The sequence below is a fragment of the Bombyx mori genome, chromosome 11 (assembly GCF_030269925.1).
Source record: "Bombyx mori chromosome 11, ASM3026992v2".
NCBI lineage: Eukaryota > Metazoa > Arthropoda > Insecta > Lepidoptera > Bombycidae > Bombyx > Bombyx mori.
In genome coordinates this window covers 3,607,061-3,627,500 of record NC_085117.1, presented here as the reverse complement: position 1 = coordinate 3,627,500, position 20,440 = coordinate 3,607,061, and the positions used below count along the sequence as shown (strand labels likewise).

Below are 20,440 nucleotides of genomic sequence, written 5' to 3'. Positions count from 1 at the left end.
ACATAAAAAATATTCCTTCGACAAAGTCAAGTCATGAAACCGTTTATATAAATGTAATCAGCTGTGAGTGATATTAAAATTTTAATAAAAATTCATAGTAGCTAATTGAACTTAATAGTTCTCATCTCATCTCAATGAGATCATAGTCCACCCAGTGTTAGATAGGTTTATTTATCAACAACGTCATTGCAGCAACCTACCTTGAGATATGCTCTCTGAGTTTTAGAGTACAACACCTGCTCCTTCCTACAAACTGGAAATCATTGCTGTGTGGGTTCAACATTTACCACCAGTAAGAAGCAGAGCTTAGTCACGCAAAAGGTGTAGTTTTCTAAAATATTTTAGTCAAAATTCTATTATTAACTTTCAGATCTGCATGCGACCTCAAGAAAGTAAGGACAGTCTGTTGAAACACACGAAAACTGATCATCTATTATCCTCACCGACTGCAAGGAAAGTCGAGCGCGAAATATTTGTATGCGACCATTGTAACGGAGTATTCTTCAACAAATTCATGTTGACTGCTCATTTCTATTTCAAACACATTAAAGATCAAACTAGAGGCATACAATGTGTAATATGCAACCGATATATGCATTACAAGAACACATGGTTCCATTTGAATAATGTGCACATGGTGAACACGAAAACGGCATGCCAAATATGTTTAAACCAATTTCAGACGACAGCAAAATTGAACGAGCACTTAAAGTCACATAAGCCGTACCTGAACTGCACTATATGCGGATACACGGCAAGCAGGGACTCATATTTCACAGAACACCTAGAGAAACATAGGAAATCAAATGTTACATCAGTTAAGAATCACAAGCAGTACTTCACTAGAATGAAGAAATATCATAACTACAGTCTCTATAGTGGTATCAAGGGATTATTTTTATACAATGTTCATATATGCTTGCTGTGTCGCGAGATATGTTCTAGCGATGATGAAATGAAATCGCATATATGCACCGAGCATATGCAAACAAATGTGGTGAAAAAGAAACCCGTTTGTGCGTGCGGAAAGGATTTCTTCAATAATGTTCTATTAAAACATCATGTGTTTAAGTTAAAAGGGATGCATCGGGCTTTAAGTAAGTATCTACATCAGGGCACTCGTTCAGGGTATTCTGAACGGTGAATGATGATCGCTACCAGGCAGCTGGACCCCCACTGCTGTGGGAGTGCGTTGGGAAACAAATTGTATAATACATACATATACAGTAGTGAAGATACACAATATATTATACATGTTATATAACCAATAGACAGTGAAAAAAATGTGTGCGTGTACTAGTGTACACACGTAAGAAGTGAAACTTGTTTATGGCCTTATTTTTCGAAAAATGATCTACATGCAACTTTCTAGAAATTGGTTAAATAAAGTTAAATTAGATAAAGTTTAAACAAAAGGATTTTATTATCATAGACATGAATACAAAAAAGTTAAATTAGATAAAGTTTAAACAAAAGGATTTTATTATCATAGACATGAATACAAAACAGATGGCGCGTAACGGAAAAATGTGACGCGTAACCGAAAAATGTGACGGTAAATTTTTTTCCAACGCCGATAAGGAAGTTTCACTTCAAAAAATAACTGAAATTCTTTACTTTATAAAAAGGTAATAAAACACACAAAAATAATGCCACTAAGAATTACCTAATTGTCATCACAAAATTCCATAAAGGTCGTTTTCAAATTTGGGGGCAAAAGCGAGTTATTTGATTTAATTCTCATAATAATGTTACTGCAATTATAAGTACAGTATATTTGTTGTCATGACAACAGGCATATGGTCCTATAACTATATATTCATAAACACTGCTAAATGAAGAATTATATATTCAAAACTACCCCAAATTCATATTCAGTACATAATACAATAATAAAGGAAAACTAACGGGATATTAGAACATTATTAAAAACAAAAGAAGTAAGATTTCTAAATATTTTAAAAAGTTCCTACTTAAATTGTCATCTGTGTTGGTGTAATCAAATGCGTAAATTGAAAAATATACATGAATATTATATAATATTATCAATAAATGAGTGATTGACTTGATTGTAATCAAGCATTTTTTATTCTGAACATGCCTAAATACAAAAAAAAATGATAAAGTTTAAATTCATGAAATCATTACTTATTTGGCTGCAAAATTGAAAACGACCCATAGTCACAATTCTATTTTCATAAAAAACTTAATATAGCCACTAATTTAGTTTAAGGTTCATCGCTTGGTGATTGGATCTATTACTTGGATCCTACCACTTCCTTTTTGTCAAAATTATACAAATGAGGGGACAAGCCCATAGACAACAGCAATGTAAATACAGGCATGACAGAAATGGACAGGATGGTAATATCGAACAATGTGGACTCACAAAATGCCTTACCACCAATAAAATTGATTGGATTAGATTCGTTCTCACAATCTGTATCGGTTATTTGGTATTTAGAGCGTGTACCTGATCTAATTCTGGTATGTGTTACCAATATCCATAAAAAAACTGGATTGTTGAATGTGAATCCATTGTTATCATAAACTAGTTTTGTTGTATGCTCTGTGCTTTTTTAAAATTTTTATTTCTACAGATGACAATGAGGTCCCCGAGGCACAGATTAGTGACAATGAGAATTCCGAGGTAGATATTAGTGATAAAGAGATTCCCGAGACACAGATTAGTGATATTGAGAATACTTATATACAGATTAATGATGACAAAGAAATAAATACAAATATAGAAATGGAAGGAAATCTCACTAAAGAATGTCGTAAGTAATATAAATACATACAACTCGACCAAGCTAAGTTTGCACCTGGCTGGAATGCGGCGCTCGCCCGCTTCCCCGCTCACCTTCCCGCGATCGCCCTGTCGCGTCAGTACCGTTAGCATCATTGTCGCCGGTACGCGTCATACGAGTTTTCGTCACCCTATCTGTTAAATTTTAAAATTTTTTAACTGTTCTTGTTAGGTTTTTTTGTTGAAGTTTAGTTATATTATTGGACTATTTTTGTTAAGTTTTTGTTAAACCGTTGTTACTGACCGCTTAACGTTCATTTTTTTACTTCGAGAGGATTGTTGTGGCAACAAAAATGAAAGAAAAGGTGATACACAGTGAAGGGAGAAACATAATACTGAAAAGGAAACATAAAAGAAAATTATTACTGATCAATTTGGATACAAATTTAAAAAGTGCAAGAACGGCTGGTTGTCTTAATACAAAAACCCGATATCGCTATATTCTCATGTATGCTAATGTATTATACAGTGATTCTCAACCACTGTTCCGCGGCACTTTTGTGTGCCGTCAAATTTCAAAAGTGTGTCGCCAAATCTTGCGAATATATAATAATGTTAATATTATTAAATTATATAATTTTAAAAGAAAAATATTTTAAACATGAATATATATTTAAACAAAAAAAATAGTTAAAGTATATTTTAGTTTATTTCGTATATTAAAATTTTTTGATAAACTATTTATGCAGTGTGTTTGTAGTAAGTAAATAATTTTTATCTTTTTTTTTTGTGTGCCGCCAAATTTTGAAGTCGTTAAATATGTGCCGCAACAAAAGAAAAGGTTGAGAATCACTGGTATAATATATTGTTAAAAACAATAAATGCAAAGTAAAATCTAACAAACATTTGCTTACATTTTTAAAGTCATAGCGAATCCTTTTTTCAGACCGTACCTAAGCGACAGTGTGACGTAATCGATGTGAGGTGCAAACTTAGCTTGGTCGAGTTGTATATGCATATATTTATATATATCGGCGCAATATTACCTACTAGTTACTTAACTAACATTAGCTAAAGTTAATTGTTTCCTTAATGATAACATTGTCGGTTATGCATTAGAAGTTCAATGAATGCAAACAACTGCTTAAGTTGTGATTCAAGAGAATTCATGAAGAAACTACCCCTGATTTTCTACTATAAATATGAGTGACTAAACATTCAACACACAGCCCACTGAGCTTTTCGCTGGACCTTTGCAGTGGGTGGAGATTACAATCCGGTGGTAGATTCTGCGAAGCACTGCTCTTGTTGGGGCTAGTGTTAGCAACTTCACCGGGTTAGAACCCCATGAGCTCATCTATTCGCTCGGTGGATCTAGTATGACCCCTCGAGGTCACTAGAATAGGTAGGAAAAAAATATATGCATAAAACATTCCAGCTCAAGCAGCAGAATGAAGTGGAGCTCTCTGTTGTTATTGTTGTCCAAATACAACGCTGATGTCATCCTTTTTAAAAACAACACGGTGCCAGTCCCATCGTCATCTATACATCTAAATAAAATTGGAGTGTCTGTTTGTAATATTGAAATAGCCTCTTTTTACTACATGCATATGAATATATATATACGGTACATACACCAAAATAACATTTTTTTACAATTTTTGTCTGTCTGTCTGTTTGTTCCGGCTAATCTCTGGAACGGCTGGACTTTTACTGATAGGTAACTGATGATATAAGAAGTAACTTAGGCTACTTTTTTTTAGACTAGCCTCGCCCCGCGGCTTCACCCGCGGTACGACAATAACCGCGGGTAGCGTCGCGGGACTCTGCTATCAATAATAAAATTTAATGTTTCCGAAGCGAAGCGAGGACGGGTCGCTAGTATTTAAATAAAAACTAATTTTAATTAAACGACTAATCAATTGTCTTTTTTTTTGCAGAAGAATATCTTTCCATTCAAAATTCAGAAGTCATAGGTAAGAGAAATTTATTGTTATAATATAGTTTTAGATAATTGGCTTTATGATTGGGAATGTTCAATTGTATCACGGGGTGAAAAGCTATTTCATTATACACATTTAAAAATATAAAAACCGCTCAGTTCTCATTGGAATGTATTAAGTTATAATCTTAATTGTACAAAAATACTTGTAAAAATACTGTAAAAAAATACTTGTTCCTATTCGAGTTGAAGTCACTTCAACGCGAAAACGTCAAATAACGCGTTATACGAGAATACTATTATAACGCGGAACTTACACTCCCTCCATGTTATACTTACTATTATTTTTTATATGTGTCCAATAAATGATGCATGCATCTTTGTGGCTAGGAATGTATTACATATTATTATATCGATTTTTTTTGTTATTATCTCGATATGTACTGTAACAAATGAAATAGATATATATTTTTTATTAATTAATTTAATTATTTATTTATCTTTCCAGATGTGTACGCAGTACAAGAGGAATATGAAATAGAATAGTACAAGTTGTAAATCCTGGATTTACTCCGGGACTGTTTCATACATAATATATGGATATGTATATGGAAAATATTTCAAAAAAAGCGCCACCTCTCGGTGATATATTATGTAATATAAAAAAACCATTAAAAATATTAATTTTAATATTAATTTTATTAAGTTAATTATGTACTCGCTCCGTGCTATTAGTGAATTTATACATAAAAAAATGTTTTATGAATTTTGTTTCATTTCGTACTTAGTTAGATAAAAATATTAAAAAGTGAAGGAAGCATGAATCTTTGACAACTATCTTTTGTAGGAGTGGGTGATATAAATCGTATATAGATTCAATATCTATATATCGCAGCAATATCGTTGAATCCGATATCGCCCCGCACGAAATCTATATATCGATATAAGCCGATACACGATATTGCTCGATGTGATGCGCATCGGCATATCGTACCGATTCGTTAATATCAGCAATATTCGTTTGGTTCGTATCGAATCGGCCAGAGTGAGTGAGCGCACGATAGGGATATCATGTGATGAATGAAACAGAAACAGGCATTATCCATACAATTGTAAACCTTATATTTAAGTCCATATGTCTGTAGATTATTCTTAGCGTATCAGCAGGATACAATTAAGGAAAGAAGTTTCAACTTTCGACCCTAACTTGAATGCAGTATAGCCTATTTGCATCGTTGAATTTAATTTCACACGCTTTGACCTTGAACTACAATTTTTGGACAAGTGTTTATAAATACTTAAAAGTTTTTTGTGTTTGATTTTTAAAGTACACATTTTTCTATTTTTAGTTGAATCCAAATAATTGAGTTTATTTCTTGTGTTTGTATTAAACTTTTGAAATCTACACTCTTTTGGTATATTTTGTAATTTTAAATTAAGACACAAAATACTAAAAACTGAAAATAATGTAGCCAGTCCTAAGCCTGGTAAAAGCATGAAGGAAAGTTTTTTTGATATTTTTATTTTCATGTTCTTTTTATTACTTTAAGATCATATTATAAATTGATATCAGAAAACCAACCGTATAACGTTGACTTAAATCTATATCTACTACGATATTATATCAGCGTATCGTTTCAAATCTCAAATATCATGAATCGAGAAAATCTACTAGCATCCATCAATATATAGATTCAGAAAATATATAGATTCAATATCCGATATTGATCCTCGATATATAGATACGATTCGATACGAGGCAAAACCGATATTACCCACTCCTAATCTTTTGCATCATTAAAATGTGTCGGGTATCGTGGGACACCGGATAGGAACGAAGTTCCATATTATATAAATGTTAATTTTTAGTTCTATTCGAGGGAAATAACGGCGGATCCAGGGGGGAGGGGGGGTCATGACCTCACCCCCTGGATCCGCCGTTGCTTCTGCTAAGCTGTACGTAGACTTTGAAAATGAAGAAACTATAATATAGTGTGTACTTGATTGAAACCCACTGGAATTCAGTATTTTCCCGATACCAACCCAAAAGTTGTCAACGCTTAGAGCACAATTTGAATGACTGCTACCACCAGATTCCAATAAATCACTTATGTAGGCACCTACTTCATTGTCTATTTTTAATTGTCTCTGTATTCGTTATCAATTTGTTGATTATTTTTGTTCATCAGCAAGATTAGGGAATTGATTTATAATATTTAATTTTGATATAGAACTAAAGTCTGTAAACACAACGTGTTGAGGAGATAATAACTGCCAGTAAATATAAATTTACTGTTGCAAATGATGTGACAATAAAAACCAGCAGCGTAACGACAAGTTCTTTTATTTGTGCGAGAATGCAGAAAGCAGGTAGAAATGGCTGGCACGGCTTGTTTTATTAACACTATCCCCCCTTCGTTGGCTTTGGCTGGCAGCGGCGGTGGCTGTGGCTGTGGCGGAAAGGGGCGTGTTAACATGGCTTGGCGGCTTGGCTGGCGGCAGGGCATGAAAGCTGACGTCACGTCCGTTACATTACTTTAAAATGCAACGACATTGTTTTGGATGTAAGAATAAATAAATAAACATTAGCACTGTGCATATTGTGATACGACTTGTACGTGGTAAAAAATTAAATATATTACATTCTATTTATTAAACTTACCGAAGACTACCCCGAGTATCCTCTAATTATTATTTTTTATGTTTACTAGTAGCGGCATGGTCTTTTATAGCGGACAGACGGGTTACTAATTTGCAGCTACCGGCATTACAACTACTTCTGGCTACTTCTGGATCATCTTTAGCTTCAGAGATCCACGATAATTTCATTCCGCTCTATACGCCCCTTCATATTTTCGCTTCATCACCACCACCAATAATAATAAGTATCGCCCAAGAAATGTCACTAACAAGATAGTATCACCTTAAAATCTAAATCGAATCTATCGATAAGTATGTCTCTATGATTGATTAAATTGAAATATAAACCGTAAACTCGTGTTTATGAATACTCGTTTCAAGATTATCAACTTTATAAGCAAAGTTTTAAAGTTGTTAATTGAATGTGATACGAACATAACACGAGAAGTACGGGGAAATCCCTTACATGCTCACGAAGTATCTTCAGGGTTGTCTTTTTTTACATTTTATTGTGTTGCCATAAGGTAATTTATTTTCGTTATCCCAATACTGCCAAAAAACTACCAGAAGCTAAAATAAGAGTCCAATCCTGCCAAAATGACAGGATCAGTGTGACCAGTTTTTATTTGACGAATCTACTGCTTGTGGAGGTTAAAATCTACTGAATTCTACCAAAAGAGAACGAGAAATACTCAAAATCTATTATACTTTTTTTGCTGTCGTGTTACAATGTAAAAACATGAATGTTTCCTTGATTAAACAATAAAATAATAAAAAAAAACCACAATTAATTAAAGAGACCAATGTTCTTTTTTTAAAATTAAATTCTAAATAAAACATATAATAAAAAAAATATAAATAAAAAAAAGGTGCGTGTACTTAAGTATGCGCGTAACAAGTTATACTTTATTCTTATTAAATTTATTTCTTTTTTTATTTAAATTTTAATCAATTCGAAAAAAAAAACTCATAATCCTCAAACACGCATATTGGACATCCCTTTTCTTGACATCGTATAAATTCGGTAATTCTCGGTACGGTTCGGAAAGTTCACCTGCGGCTATATTCAGACTCGCCAAGTTACGTCGGTCGTGTTGTAATGAGCGAATTAGTGGGCAACTTCATTCTGTTAATTTTGTGTCACGGTGCGCGCGCATCGTAAAATTTCACTCTCATAACGCTCAATTTTTCATAAAGCGCCTAAAGAAGTATAACTTCAATAACATGTGTGGCACTCGGAGACTGCCGCGGTAAAGCTATTGCATAGCATTTTTTATCAACTTATGCAATTATAAATCGACAATAATAATTTGATATTAAAACAACAATAAAATAAGACCACGCTATATTTATAAACATTAACAAAAGCAAAACATTAACTGTCCCCTTCACACTCATAACCTAGACCGCGCGAGTAAGAGATGGGCAGACTTCATTATGTGCATGCGGCAGTGCGACGTCACGCCGCGCGCTTATTCACAAACAGTACACAAGCGCAACGTGTGAATGTGTTGAACGGGAGCTACATAGTAGGCGTAGTGGGGTGTCAGGTTATTTTCGTTACGGAATTTCTTGATTCAGTCGCCGCGCTCAAACCCCGCGATAAAAGCTACGCAATAGCTTAATAAAATGAAACTTAAACTTAAAATTCTTCTCTTTATGTTTTTTTTTTTTTTTTTATTGCTTAGTTGTGTGGACGAGCTCACAGCCCACCTGATGTTAAGTAGTTACTGGAGCCCATAGACATCTACAACGTAAATGTGCCACACACCTTGAGATATTGTTCTAAGGTCTCAGTATAGCCACGACGACTTCTATTATGTTGGGTAACATTTTCATAAGGTTGTTTTGAGTCCATTAACTTGATAATACTGTCAGGATCAAATGTGCGACATCAACTGTCGTAGTCCCTCTTTTCCATGCATGATTGCAGCAACATTCTTATTATTAAATCTATTTCGATCTTGATTTTTAATTCTATTAATATCAGAAATTATTATTTCTACTTTGGCGTTTGACAAAGGTAGTATCGTCATTAGCTTCACAAATCGGGACAAATTGCCATACCTTGGCTTGCCATTCGCATCACAGATTTGGCTGCCTGCACTCCAAAATTTATCCACCATAAAAGTTTCGACGTCGAACTAGAAGTTGATAATAAATTAGACAGGGAAACATCTAATTGTGATTCCCTATATTCTTTGTCAACAATTTCTATCATTGCTGTGGGCAGACGTTATTTGCCTCACGAGCAATCACCATTTCTCCCGGCTTGTGATGAGCCTGGTACTGGCGACTGGCGACTTTCACGCGCGGTCTCTTGTCCTTCGCATCCAGTCCGTAACAGGCAATTTGACCAGGTCATTGGTCCACCTCGCTGGCTGTTTGCCTACGTTACGACGACGTCCAGTACGAGGTCTCCACTCCAGTACTTTTGCGCCCCACCGATCGTGGAACGTGTGGTTCATCGCGTGAGCGACTTTCAAATATCTGGACAGTTCAAGAAAGCGTTCGCCAAGTAACCACCGCTCTGCCTAATTCGACCGCGAAGAAACCACGGGTTCAAATTTGGAGGGCGGATCAGGAGTCGTACATTACAAAATACTTATCCCTCTCATAATGTGGGTGGAGGCATTTATGTTATCGATGCCGATGGTAAACGCTTAAGACCAGCCGGCCGTCAGTGTGACCGAATGTCTTAAGTTTAACTAGTATTTTTTAAAGAAAATTAACCTTAAACCTTTGGGTAGTCAATAGTACAATACTTTTTTCCCTACCTAATCCTTGGTAGCTGAATCTCCTCAGTGAGTCGCGATTATGACTCGGTGGTAGATTCAGCGTAACACTGCTCTCGCTAGGGTCAGTATTAGCAAGTCTTCACAGGTTGAGCCCCGTGAGCTCACTTACGCGTCCGTGCGTAACTGAAAAATCCTTTAAGGCTACCAGCGAATAGGCGGGGATATAAATAGAAGATGTCAGCATCTGAGATGTTCGCATCGTTTAACCTCCACGACCTACGGAAAACTGCATCGGAAGTCTAATTTATCATAAAAAATAATATCGATTATTTAATGTTAAAGAAATACGCATCAAAATCGAACAGCGCGTTAATTCGTCTACATCTTCAAGGTGATTGAATATTAATGACTGCGCTGAAAAAGAACACAGATGCCTGACTAATTAGCGTCAGATACATAATAATTATATTTGTATAAACGCGAACTGAACAACATGTAACTAAAATAAGTATTACCGAAGGCCCCAAGTATTTTAATGTTTGCTCATTTATGTTGGTATTTTATTAACACATGACATGATGTAATAAAAATAAATTTCGAAAATAATTTTATTCGCTGTAACTGCTACACTTTTGTGATGATATAACATCTCAAGTCTCGAGGGGGGCTGTAGTTTTTACATTATTGAAGTCAAGCCTTGGTAACTTAACAGCAAGTGGACTGTGAGCTCGTTCACTGGTCTAAGCAATAAAATGGAATAAAGGAGAGCGGATTAGTTTTGCACACGGTCGGTCAAGCAGCCAACGAAGAGGGTGGGATACAAGTATGTTCTTCTTCTTCTTCTGAGTCGGTCTCTTCATTGCTAAAGGTCGTGTCTAGTTTGAAATATTGACCACTCGATGCACTATACTTCCTCACGTCTCCTGTCCTCGGCGTCCTTTACAGCCTCGGTTATTGGCAGGTCGGTGAGCGTTTTTACCAGATCAGTGTGCTTAGTGCGAGTTTTGTACCATTCTTGACAGCATAAAAGTTAACTCAAATTTGTATGCAGTTGGAACAGCGCCCTTAGCGCAAACGTAGGCAAACGTTCTAACTCCATACAAATATGAGTTAACTTTTACGAGAACTTTAAAAACTCTCACTAAGCACACTAACCAGCGGGTGGGTGAGCGTCCTCGTGATCTTCTCCTGTCAACGTGACCAATCATCAGCTTCTAATTAAATTATTTCAAGGCTTACAACAAATATTCAAAGAAAAACCAATCAGCTATGAAAAGAACGTGATTTTTACGACAATATGTTTTAATCACAAAAACAAAATCTAGAAATAACTAACAACAGTCTTGATCTATCTTCTTTATTTTAGCTACACGGTCCAATGTGTATGTATCAAGCAGGAGCGGGTGCTGGAGTTGCTGCAATGGTAGTTTCGGCGGCTGTTGATGGCGTGGTGGCTGCCGGCGTCGGAGTCTCTGGAGTCGCAGCTGTTGTTCCGCCGTCAGCTGGGGCGATAGCTTCGTTAGCTGGTTGAGCACCGCTGTCTGCAGAGCCGGCTGCCTCATTAGCTGGTTTAGCTGCACCATCAACCGGCGTTAGTGGTCCCGCTGCACTGTCAGTGCTGTTGCTGGCATCAGTAGTATTAGCTGACGTGTTGATCTGAGTGATAACGGTGGTGACATTCGAAGGCTGGAGAGCTGTGTTCGCATCTCCGTCGTTCTGAGACGTTTGACCATTAATTATTGGTCTAACAAAAACCAGTGTTTGCTTTTCACCATCGGTCTTTTCTGAAATCGTGATGTTGATCTCTGTAATTTTAAAAGAAATCTAGATTAGATCGGGAATTCCCGATTCACAATTGTGAATGCTCATCTAATTAAGGGTTTTTGGGGGTGTGAAGTTTGTTAAGCTATAAAGCCATGATATTTTTTTGTATATAAATAGAGAGAAAATAGATTTTGTGGACGAAGTTTCGCACTAACATCTTGTTACTTCAAGAACTCGGCATCAGCATCGGTCAGTTCCAGTTTTCTACGGTACAATAAGAGCTTTATTTAGATACGATTCGTAACGAGATAAAAAGTCCATAGAAAGCTTCGTCCTTCAGGGAAGTTTTGACGGCACAAACAATGCGAAAGGTCTCCCACCTGGTGAACCGACCAAATAAAGACTACAGTGGGAGGTTCTTAAAGTTAGTTCAGCAGAATGGCATCGGAGGGAGGAAGAGTTGGTGGGCCATCGTGAGAACAATGAAATTTTACCCCCGCAATACTAAATTACCATCATGACCACTTCGTGAAGAGTGAAACGAAGAATTTCTGGTTTAAAACTGTCAGTTATTGGCGAAGATGCTACCTAATAATGTAATTTTGTCTGGATATATCTTGACAATCGGCAGAAAGCAAACAAAGTATGATCGATTGCCCGGATCAGTGGAGGGATTCGTACTAGTGGTTGTAAAAGTTCAAATTGTGAAGTTAAAGTTTTCTTGATTGAACCCCTGATCGTCTTTGAGTCTCATCTATCTATGGTGATATCATTATCTTTGAGTTCCATATCGTAAGTCCCGTCTTATTTTCAGCTTTCGTCTGCACTTCGACTGGGGTTGAATGTAGACCGGTGCCAATGACTGGCAGTTGAATATGACCATTTTTTACATAATACATACACATACATACATAACAGACATTACGGTTTCATGTCACGCTTGTTGTAGTCATTATAACATAATTTGCATGTAGACAGAGGTATCGGATAGTAAGAATAATATGGTCTTTCTTAAATTCGTGTCCAATTGGGTCGAGGAAGTTACCGATACAAAACGTCTTTAGTCGCCTTAAGTGGCCGAATAATGCCGGCTATATTTTTGTGAGGAAATCCACTAGCTACCACTACTAGTGGTCACTGACTGATTCGGTGATGCAGTTAGCGCCCCTGACTGTTGCGCCCAGGGTCGTGGCTTTGATTCTTACGTCGGACAAATTAGTGAATTGAGAAAATTGTTTGCTCTTTGTATGGGCATTTATTTCAACGTATATAAGTATCTTAGTCTCTGGTAACCATAACATCTTAAATTGGGGCGGAAAGACCGTGCGTGATATGTTCCCAAGTATTATTATTATTATTACTGGTAGTGCAAGCGCGTATTTTGAGAAGCGGGCAGATGCTGTTGTCAAACCAATTATTGCTTTAAGCCCACAATGCGTTCTGGTTTGAAGGCAGGTTCAAACGGGAAATACGACTGACTTTCTGTCTCAAGGAGTCTAAAAGAGCAACTTTACAACATTATTGGGAATATCTATGAAATGCGGTAACAATTTAACAGGATTAAAACTATGACCATGACCAAGCCCGTTCAGTCATCTAAGAAAAATAGATAAACAGGAACTTACCTATAGTTCCACATTGCGCACACGTACACAGCGCAATCTGCGAAATGTAGTTATTAACTTTTACAATAATTCGACTTACATACGAGTCAAGAAGAACAACATTCTTCCCGTACCTATTCCCTGGTAGCCTAAGGGACAATTCCAGCTAGGCGGTTCAAGATTTCAAAGCGTATAAGTAAGCTGAATGCGATATTTTAGTACGGAAATTAAAAAAAGAACTCACCAAAAACAAAACGATGCTTTCATGATACATTGTGCGAATTTCCGTAATCCAATGACGGATTGCTTATAAATTTTACCAAATTTATACTTTGACATTTTAATTTAAGATAAATATGTGAACAATTGTTATGGACTTTTCGTTTGTTTTAACAAGTGTTAATCGCATTCGTGGCAGACGGGGACCTTTATTTCAGAGTAAGAGGGGCCGGATTCAAGGGAAGCGGGGGGTATCGAAAATAATGCGAAAGGAAAGACCCGCGAAGGAATATAATAGATCTGATATTATAATATAATAGAGAAAAAAAAAGAAGAAAAAAAACCTTTAACAAAGAATTAGTCTAGCTATTCAAAGGGAGAACGCTGCTAGTATCTTCGGAACCTTGCCTAAAGAGACTCCTTTTAATAATATATTTTAGTTATTAAATTATTATTTTTATTATTTCATATTATTAATATTATTTCAAAAATTATATGAAATTAGGTTGCTCAAACATCTCTAAGTAGAAGCTATGGCTTCTAATAGAGAATTGCATTTTTAATATTTGTATAAATAAGACGAAGCGTATCGTGGGACGACCCTGGCTAAATGGTGCGGTGACCTTCGATGGGTGGCCGGGAAGAGTTGGATGCGGAGAAACGAAGAGCGGGCGGTGTGTGTCGATTGAAAGAGGCCAGTAAAGGACGACTGGGGGCTGATAATAATGATGAAATAAGACGAATGCTTCTGTAGATTTTAGCAAGTTTGCAAGGCTGAATCCCGGGAGCTCGCCTCCACGTGCGATGAAGCTAGCATAGCTTTTTGAGGTTACTAGTAATAGGTAAGACAAAAGAAGAAATTAATAAATTAATAATAATAAATAAATTAAAGAAAATTACTGACATTTCAACGCCAAAGACGAAGCTTCTCTATGGGGTTTGTGGTTGACTGACAGAAATTGTCACGTAACGAAAAAGCGTTACGCCCGACCCCTTACTTAACCATAAACAAATATTAGGATTTTATAAGGACTAATCTCTCACACTTAGTGTTATCTCGTATTTCAAAATCTCCAATTGTGTTTGTGGTTTCTCTCAATATATGTTAATTTCCGTAGAATAATAATAATAAATAATATATAGATAATAGGGAACAAATCACGCACGGTCACCCGAATTAGATTTTTTGTATTATGGATACCAGAGACTGACTTGCATACTTTTAAACAGTTAAATATATAAATGTAGGATTGAGAACGGAACGTCTGAAAAGAGTATGGAATGGAGCGTTAAGATGTGAGTGAGAGAAAACGGAAAGAAAGGGAAAAGTGAATGACAGACAGAAGGACAGAGAGAAAAAAATCGGTTATCTGTTAAGTCGGTTTACTGACGATAGTGAACGTGACAACTATAAGAAAATACTGATGGAATGGTTTCATTTTTCAATTATCGCAATTATCTTGCTATAAACAATTGACACCACATTCACTTTTCACTGAACTTCATAGTTGACGAAAACATGTAAATGTATTATTGTATAGCAGCTGTCCACGCGAATGCATCGCTCACTCAAGTAGGAGAGAGACAGATGTCGAACGCGGCCGAACGCGGAGGCCGATTGTGCCTCTTTGTCGCTCGTTACGCGCTCTCGCTTGCACTTCAAGCCTTAAATGGAACGCCTCAATGAGTCATGTCTTTTCGTGCGTGCAGCTGGCTCCATCGAATAATAAGACGTTGTCACATCAAAAGGAAGAAGGCGAAGACGGTTAAAAAATAAGCAAGGCGTAATAAAAGTGTTTATTAATTTTTAATTATTATTATAACAAAAGGTTTCGGTACAGTAGAAGTTTTATTTTATGCGCTGCGATCCTTATTCTACATAAATAATAATCGAAACGAAGAACAAACAAACCTGTTCATCCCACGAATATTTGCCCGATGTGGGAATCGAACCCACGACCCTCGGCGCAACAATCAGGAGCTATAAGTACTGCACTACCGACCTACTTCAAAATACAAAAAAAAAACACCACACAACAAAGGCATCGTTTGGAAAATACCGAATAATATGACCCCCATCCGATTTGGACCTAAATAGGACCCTGTCTTGTTCTAGTTTGCATTGGAAAAACAAATAGAGAATTTTAACACACGGCAAGTATTAGTCATGATTAATTTTCAGTTTTACGAAGTAAAAACGAGAAATGAAACATGTCTCTTTCTTCTCTATTCGTCGACAGGTTTTTCTTTTCTTACGTATAGCCACAGCCAACGAACTCAATAGGGAAATAAAATGAATGTTGGTCCTCTGTGCAGTATTTTCGTTCCCAACCATTGAGTTGATTTACTAACATCTTAAATAGACATTTTCTACTAACAACAATTTCTATGCATCAAATCTCTATGTGTATGTACGTGAAGCAAAAACTTTGTAAAATTTTAAGGAAAATTACACTACGGCAACGCTACTTCGACAAAGCGGCGCGACACGAAAATCCTCCTATCATGGCCACCGTTAATTACTTATCCGACACATGTCTTGTGGATCCGGGGGGGATCCACTCGCGGTGCTTTTAGACCTCTGAAGCACCGGTCACCTCCTAACTCATTATATATTTAATTTTTTTTACATTCTCTTTGACGAAATTTGCAGCACGCATTCTGTCAATGTTATGTCAAACGCCATTAGGTAACATGAAAGATTTAATATGGTGGTTAATTATACTTAAATTTTCAAACCGGATGCAACGGAAAAAACGACAGGTAAGAGACACAAATACAAAAATGTGTAGGATGAAGCCAGCAAAGAATGAGACAGAAATATACATACTATTTAATACAGCGCCATCTGTGAGATTTTTTAATACTAACGTGTGTATGAAAGCTCTTGTAGTGAATTTTAATTTAGGATTATACGTGAAATTAAAATATCAATTCACAGCGGGCGCTACCTTACAATTATTTACTAATGACAAAATTTTACATATACTTAAGACGTTTAGGATAATTGTATTTTAATTTTGGAAGGTTTCACTTCTACCACGTGTGAATTGCACACATGTTTTTTTTTTTTTTTCTAGATATTTATGATACAGCATACAAAAATACATACAACCCTAAATTTTCACCCCTCTTCGATCAACCCTTATTTTTTATTTGCTAATTAAAAATTTATTTTTTTGCAAGAATTTTTTTTTATTTTGTCATGACTTAGAATAAAAAAAACTTCATATTACTCTGATATTTTCACCCCTCTACGATCAATCCCTATTTTTTATTTTTTATTTAACTTTAATTTTTTTGGAAAGATTTTAATTTTTATTTTTATTTTGTCATGAATTAAAATAAAAAATCTGATGTTACTCTCAATTTTTCATCCCTCTATGATCAACCCCTATTTTTTAATTTGCTTTTTATAAACTTTAATTTTTTTTTGGCAAGTTTTTATTATTATTTTATCATGACTTAAAATAAAAAAAATCATATTATTCTCAATTTTCACTCTTATACGATCAACCCCTATTTTTCCATCCCAATTTTTATTCTATGCACAGATCCGCAATAAGGTTGCAAGATGGCAATTAAATGTTATAATTGTAGTACGATAAATTCTTATTCAGAGTTTATAATTTCAAGTTCCTTTAATTATGGTTTTTTTTTAAATTCAATTTGATCTCCCGCCCTCGCCCATAGATTATACACTTAATATATTTGAGACCCTCGCCGGTCGACTACTGATCAACTATCAATTGATCAGTTATCCCCGCCAGGTGTCACCACTCATCCAGCAAACATCACGTAGTAGGGATGAGGACGAAGCCAGTCTCCTGTTTTACTCACTATACATTTTTCAGCCATGTTTTTTTGGTTTTATTTGTGTATCAATCGTAGCTTGCCAGCCATGTTTCTTTGGTTTGTTTGTGTATCAATAGTATGTTCAGTAGGTCTGAGAATCGGCTACTATCTATTTTTCATATCCCTAAGTGATAGTGATTAGGTTTGTCCACTCTAAACATAAATTTTTTATTTTTATATTTTGGATAAATTTTTTTTGGTTATAATATGGTATTATGTGGTTGAATGAGGTTTTTTTCTACACTAGAATTTCCCTAGAAATCTTATTTAAGGCAACACAACGTTTGCCAGGTCAGCTAGTACCTATATAATATACAAGCGGTCCGCTCCGGCTCCGCTCGGGTCTTTAACAAAAAAATTTCAACGATATTTGACGCTGTTTTTTTTTTTAATAAAAAAACAGTTATTGCGGCATAACTATAATAGTTAGACATATGCTGTCACGACACTTTTTGTAAATAATAATGTGTTCTACAAGGTCGTAGTACATTATTTTATTATATCATCAATAGTTTCCGCACGGCACGCGATGTAAAGAATATTTTAGGTAATATTTTTACACCTTGAAGTTTTAGTAAGGATCCCTAAATTTTTTCAAAAAAAGTTATAGTCTATGTCACTCGGGAATAGTGTAGCTTCCAAGCAGTGAAAGAATTTTTCAAATCGGTTCAGTAGTTTCGGAGCCTTTCCAATACAAACAAACAAACAGATCTTTCCTCTTTATAATATTAGTATAGATACCAGCAGTTTGGAACGCCTTGTGGTGATCAGTAAAATCGAGGGAAAAAGGCCTAAGGGTAGAGGTCCCAAACGATGATCGGACCAAATAGCGGAGGAACTGAAGATACCTGTCAGTGACGCACTCCGCCAAGCTACTGAACGGGGTGGATTACTGGTGGTAGGACCTCTTGTGAGTCCGCGCGGGTGGGTACCACCACCCTGCCTATTTCTGCCGTGAAGCAGTAATGCGTTTCGGTTTGAAGGGTGGGGCAGCCGTTGTAACTATACGCGAGACCTAAGAACTTATATCTCAAGGTGGGTGGCGCATTTACGTTGTGGATGTCTATGGGCTCCAGTAACCACTTAACACCAGGTGGGCTGCGAGCTCGTCCACCCAACTAAGCAAAAATAAAAAAAAAGACAGCTAGTTGGCGGAATCAAACGGAGTCACGATCCTCAGCAATGAGGGACCGATTGAAGGGAGAGATGTATAATCTAAAGAGAATGTATTTGTGTGGGTGTGGGTGGGTGTGTTCATACATATTTTCACCTAAATTATCTTACGTAGTTAGCTTTCTGAATCGTCTTATGACTTTTATGTTTTAATATAAAATTGCATTTTGTTGGGAGCAAAGCCGCGGGTGAAGCTAGTAATTAATAAATGACATGCGTGTTACCAAAAAATCATTAAATTCTCATGAAACACAATGATACTTACAGTTCTTTTTGCGAATCCAGAGTGAGTCCAATCATAGTACCATTCATTGCCTACTAGTAGTTTAAAGTATATTAATTGCTATTCAAATATTTTAACGAGCTCACGGATCACCTGCTGTTAAGTGGTCACTGGAGCCCATTGACATCGACAATGTAAATGCTGCAAACTCTGACACGCATTCTCTGTCTCAGGTTTTCAAATATAGTACAACGGTCGCCGCGCTCTTTAAGTCGAAACGCGTTACTGTTACCCGGCAGAAATAGGCGAGATGGTGATGCCCACAAATGTGGGATCCTGAGGCGCCCTGCCACCATTAAATCGCCAATTTTCAATATGTAAAGAAGAGCCTGAGCGAGGTATACTACCTTATCCTTATCCTTATCCTGTGGGACCCCCCATCATCACAGAGCACAAGATATTTGATAGATGCCTTCACGATAAGCTTGCGTATATACAAGCTCCGAAAAACAGCATTCGGACCGTCGGTCTACCGAGCAATATCACAAGCTCAGTGGATGATCTTCCTTTCGTAAATCCAAAAAACCATATACACAGTCCACTGAGTTTCTCGCCGGATCTTCTCAGTGGGTCGCGATTCCGATCCGGTGGTAGATTCGGCGAAGCACTGCTCTTGCTAAAACTAGTGTTAGCAGATTCTGTCAAGTTGAGCTCGAGAGCTCACTTACCCGTCCGGGCGTAGCTGAAATAGCCTCTTAGGCTACCAGCGAATAGGCAAGGCCAAAAAAAACTAGTTTTTTTATTACAATACAATTTTTTATTATAGTACAATGATTTTATTTAGAGTTGTAGTAGGTTTTTACTGGTAGGACCTCTTCTGAGTCCGCGCGGGTAGGTACCACCACCCTGCCTATTTCTGCCGTGAAGCAGTAATGCGTTTCGGTTTGAAGGGTGGCGCAGCCGTTGTAACTATACTTGAGACCTTAGAACTTATATCTCAAGGTGGGTGGCGCATTTACGTTGTAGATGTCTATGGGCTCTAGTAACCACTTAACACCAGGTGGGCTGTGAGCTCGTCCACCCATCTAAGCAAAAAAAAGGTAGGTATTAATGATGGCTCGAAGGCATATCCAGTTTCACCAGGACAGGTCGGCGTACACGGAATCAGCCAGGAGGGGTAGTATTTGCTAACAGCTGCTCGAGCACCATCGAAAGAGACCTGGCAGCTCAGAGGCAGCAGCTGCGTGAGTGCATCTAATACGGGATCGGAATCAACGGGCTTATTAGTTACCGGAGTTAGGTTTCTCGTCAGATTGTTCGACAAATACGATTGCCTGGGTAATCTATAGTGCTAGAGCCGCAGACGTGTAATTGCTGTGTCAGTGGATCGGGTGAATTCGTAAGAGTGTGTCCAGGGCGTCGACACTGAGTGGCTCCTGCGTGAGCCGATTATCACGTCGCATTGCTTCATTGAAGTAGTGTATGTATCGAGGTGGGGCTCTCTTTTGGCTCCCTTTTTTTAACTATTCTAGT

At 36.8% G+C, this 20,440-nt stretch overlaps 2 protein-coding genes and 1 long non-coding RNA gene across 3 annotated transcripts in view; 1 reads left to right on the top strand and 2 right to left on the bottom strand.

Annotated features, from left to right (window-relative positions):
- Positions 1-5,457, top strand: part of LOC101745021 (protein suppressor of hairy wing) — a 29,208-nt gene extending 23,751 nt beyond the window's left edge. Inside the window, exons 21-24 of the mRNA XM_062670862.1 lie at positions 371-1,097; positions 2,601-2,780; positions 4,690-4,725; positions 5,200-5,457. Of these exons, the coding sequence (XP_062526846.1) occupies positions 371-1,097; positions 2,601-2,780; positions 4,690-4,725; positions 5,200-5,237 (981 nt within the window). The 3' untranslated portion in view covers positions 5,238-5,457. The remainder of the gene's footprint in view (positions 1-370; positions 1,098-2,600; positions 2,781-4,689; positions 4,726-5,199) is intronic.
- Positions 5,458-7,019: 1,562 nt separating this feature from the next.
- On the bottom strand, positions 7,020-8,102 carry LOC134199650 (uncharacterized). Its single transcript, XR_009974217.1, has 2 exons — positions 7,354-8,102; positions 7,020-7,141 (listed from the first exon to the last, which is right to left on the bottom strand). It is a non-coding gene; the product is annotated as an uncharacterized LOC134199650 (long non-coding RNA).
- Positions 8,103-11,353: 3,251 nt separating this feature from the next.
- Positions 11,354-13,837, bottom strand: LOC101744736 (clathrin coat assembly protein AP180). The gene is made up of 3 exons (XM_004922213.5): positions 13,682-13,837; positions 13,459-13,495; positions 11,354-11,874 (listed from the first exon to the last, which is right to left on the bottom strand). Exons 1-3 carry the CDS (start codon positions 13,709-13,711, stop codon positions 11,459-11,461), a joined length of 483 nt encoding a protein of 160 aa, XP_004922270.1. The 5' UTR covers positions 13,712-13,837; the 3' UTR covers positions 11,354-11,458.
- Positions 13,838-20,440: the final 6,603 nt, after the last annotated feature.

What these genes read in the sequence shown, in the direction of transcription:
- LOC101744736 (XM_004922213.5), bottom strand. Translation starts at nt 13,711, where the DNA reads ATGTATCATGAAAGCATCGTTTTGTTTTTG. An exon ending in AAAGCATCGTTTTGTTTTTG is followed by an intron (nt 13,496 to 13,681) that starts GTGAGTTCTTTT and finishes TACATTTCGCAG; the next exon opens with ATTGCGCTGTGTACGTGTGC. An exon ending in TGCGCAATGTGGAACTATAG is followed by an intron (nt 11,875 to 13,458) that starts GTAAGTTCCTGT and finishes TTAAAATTACAG; the next exon opens with AGATCAACATCACGATTTCA.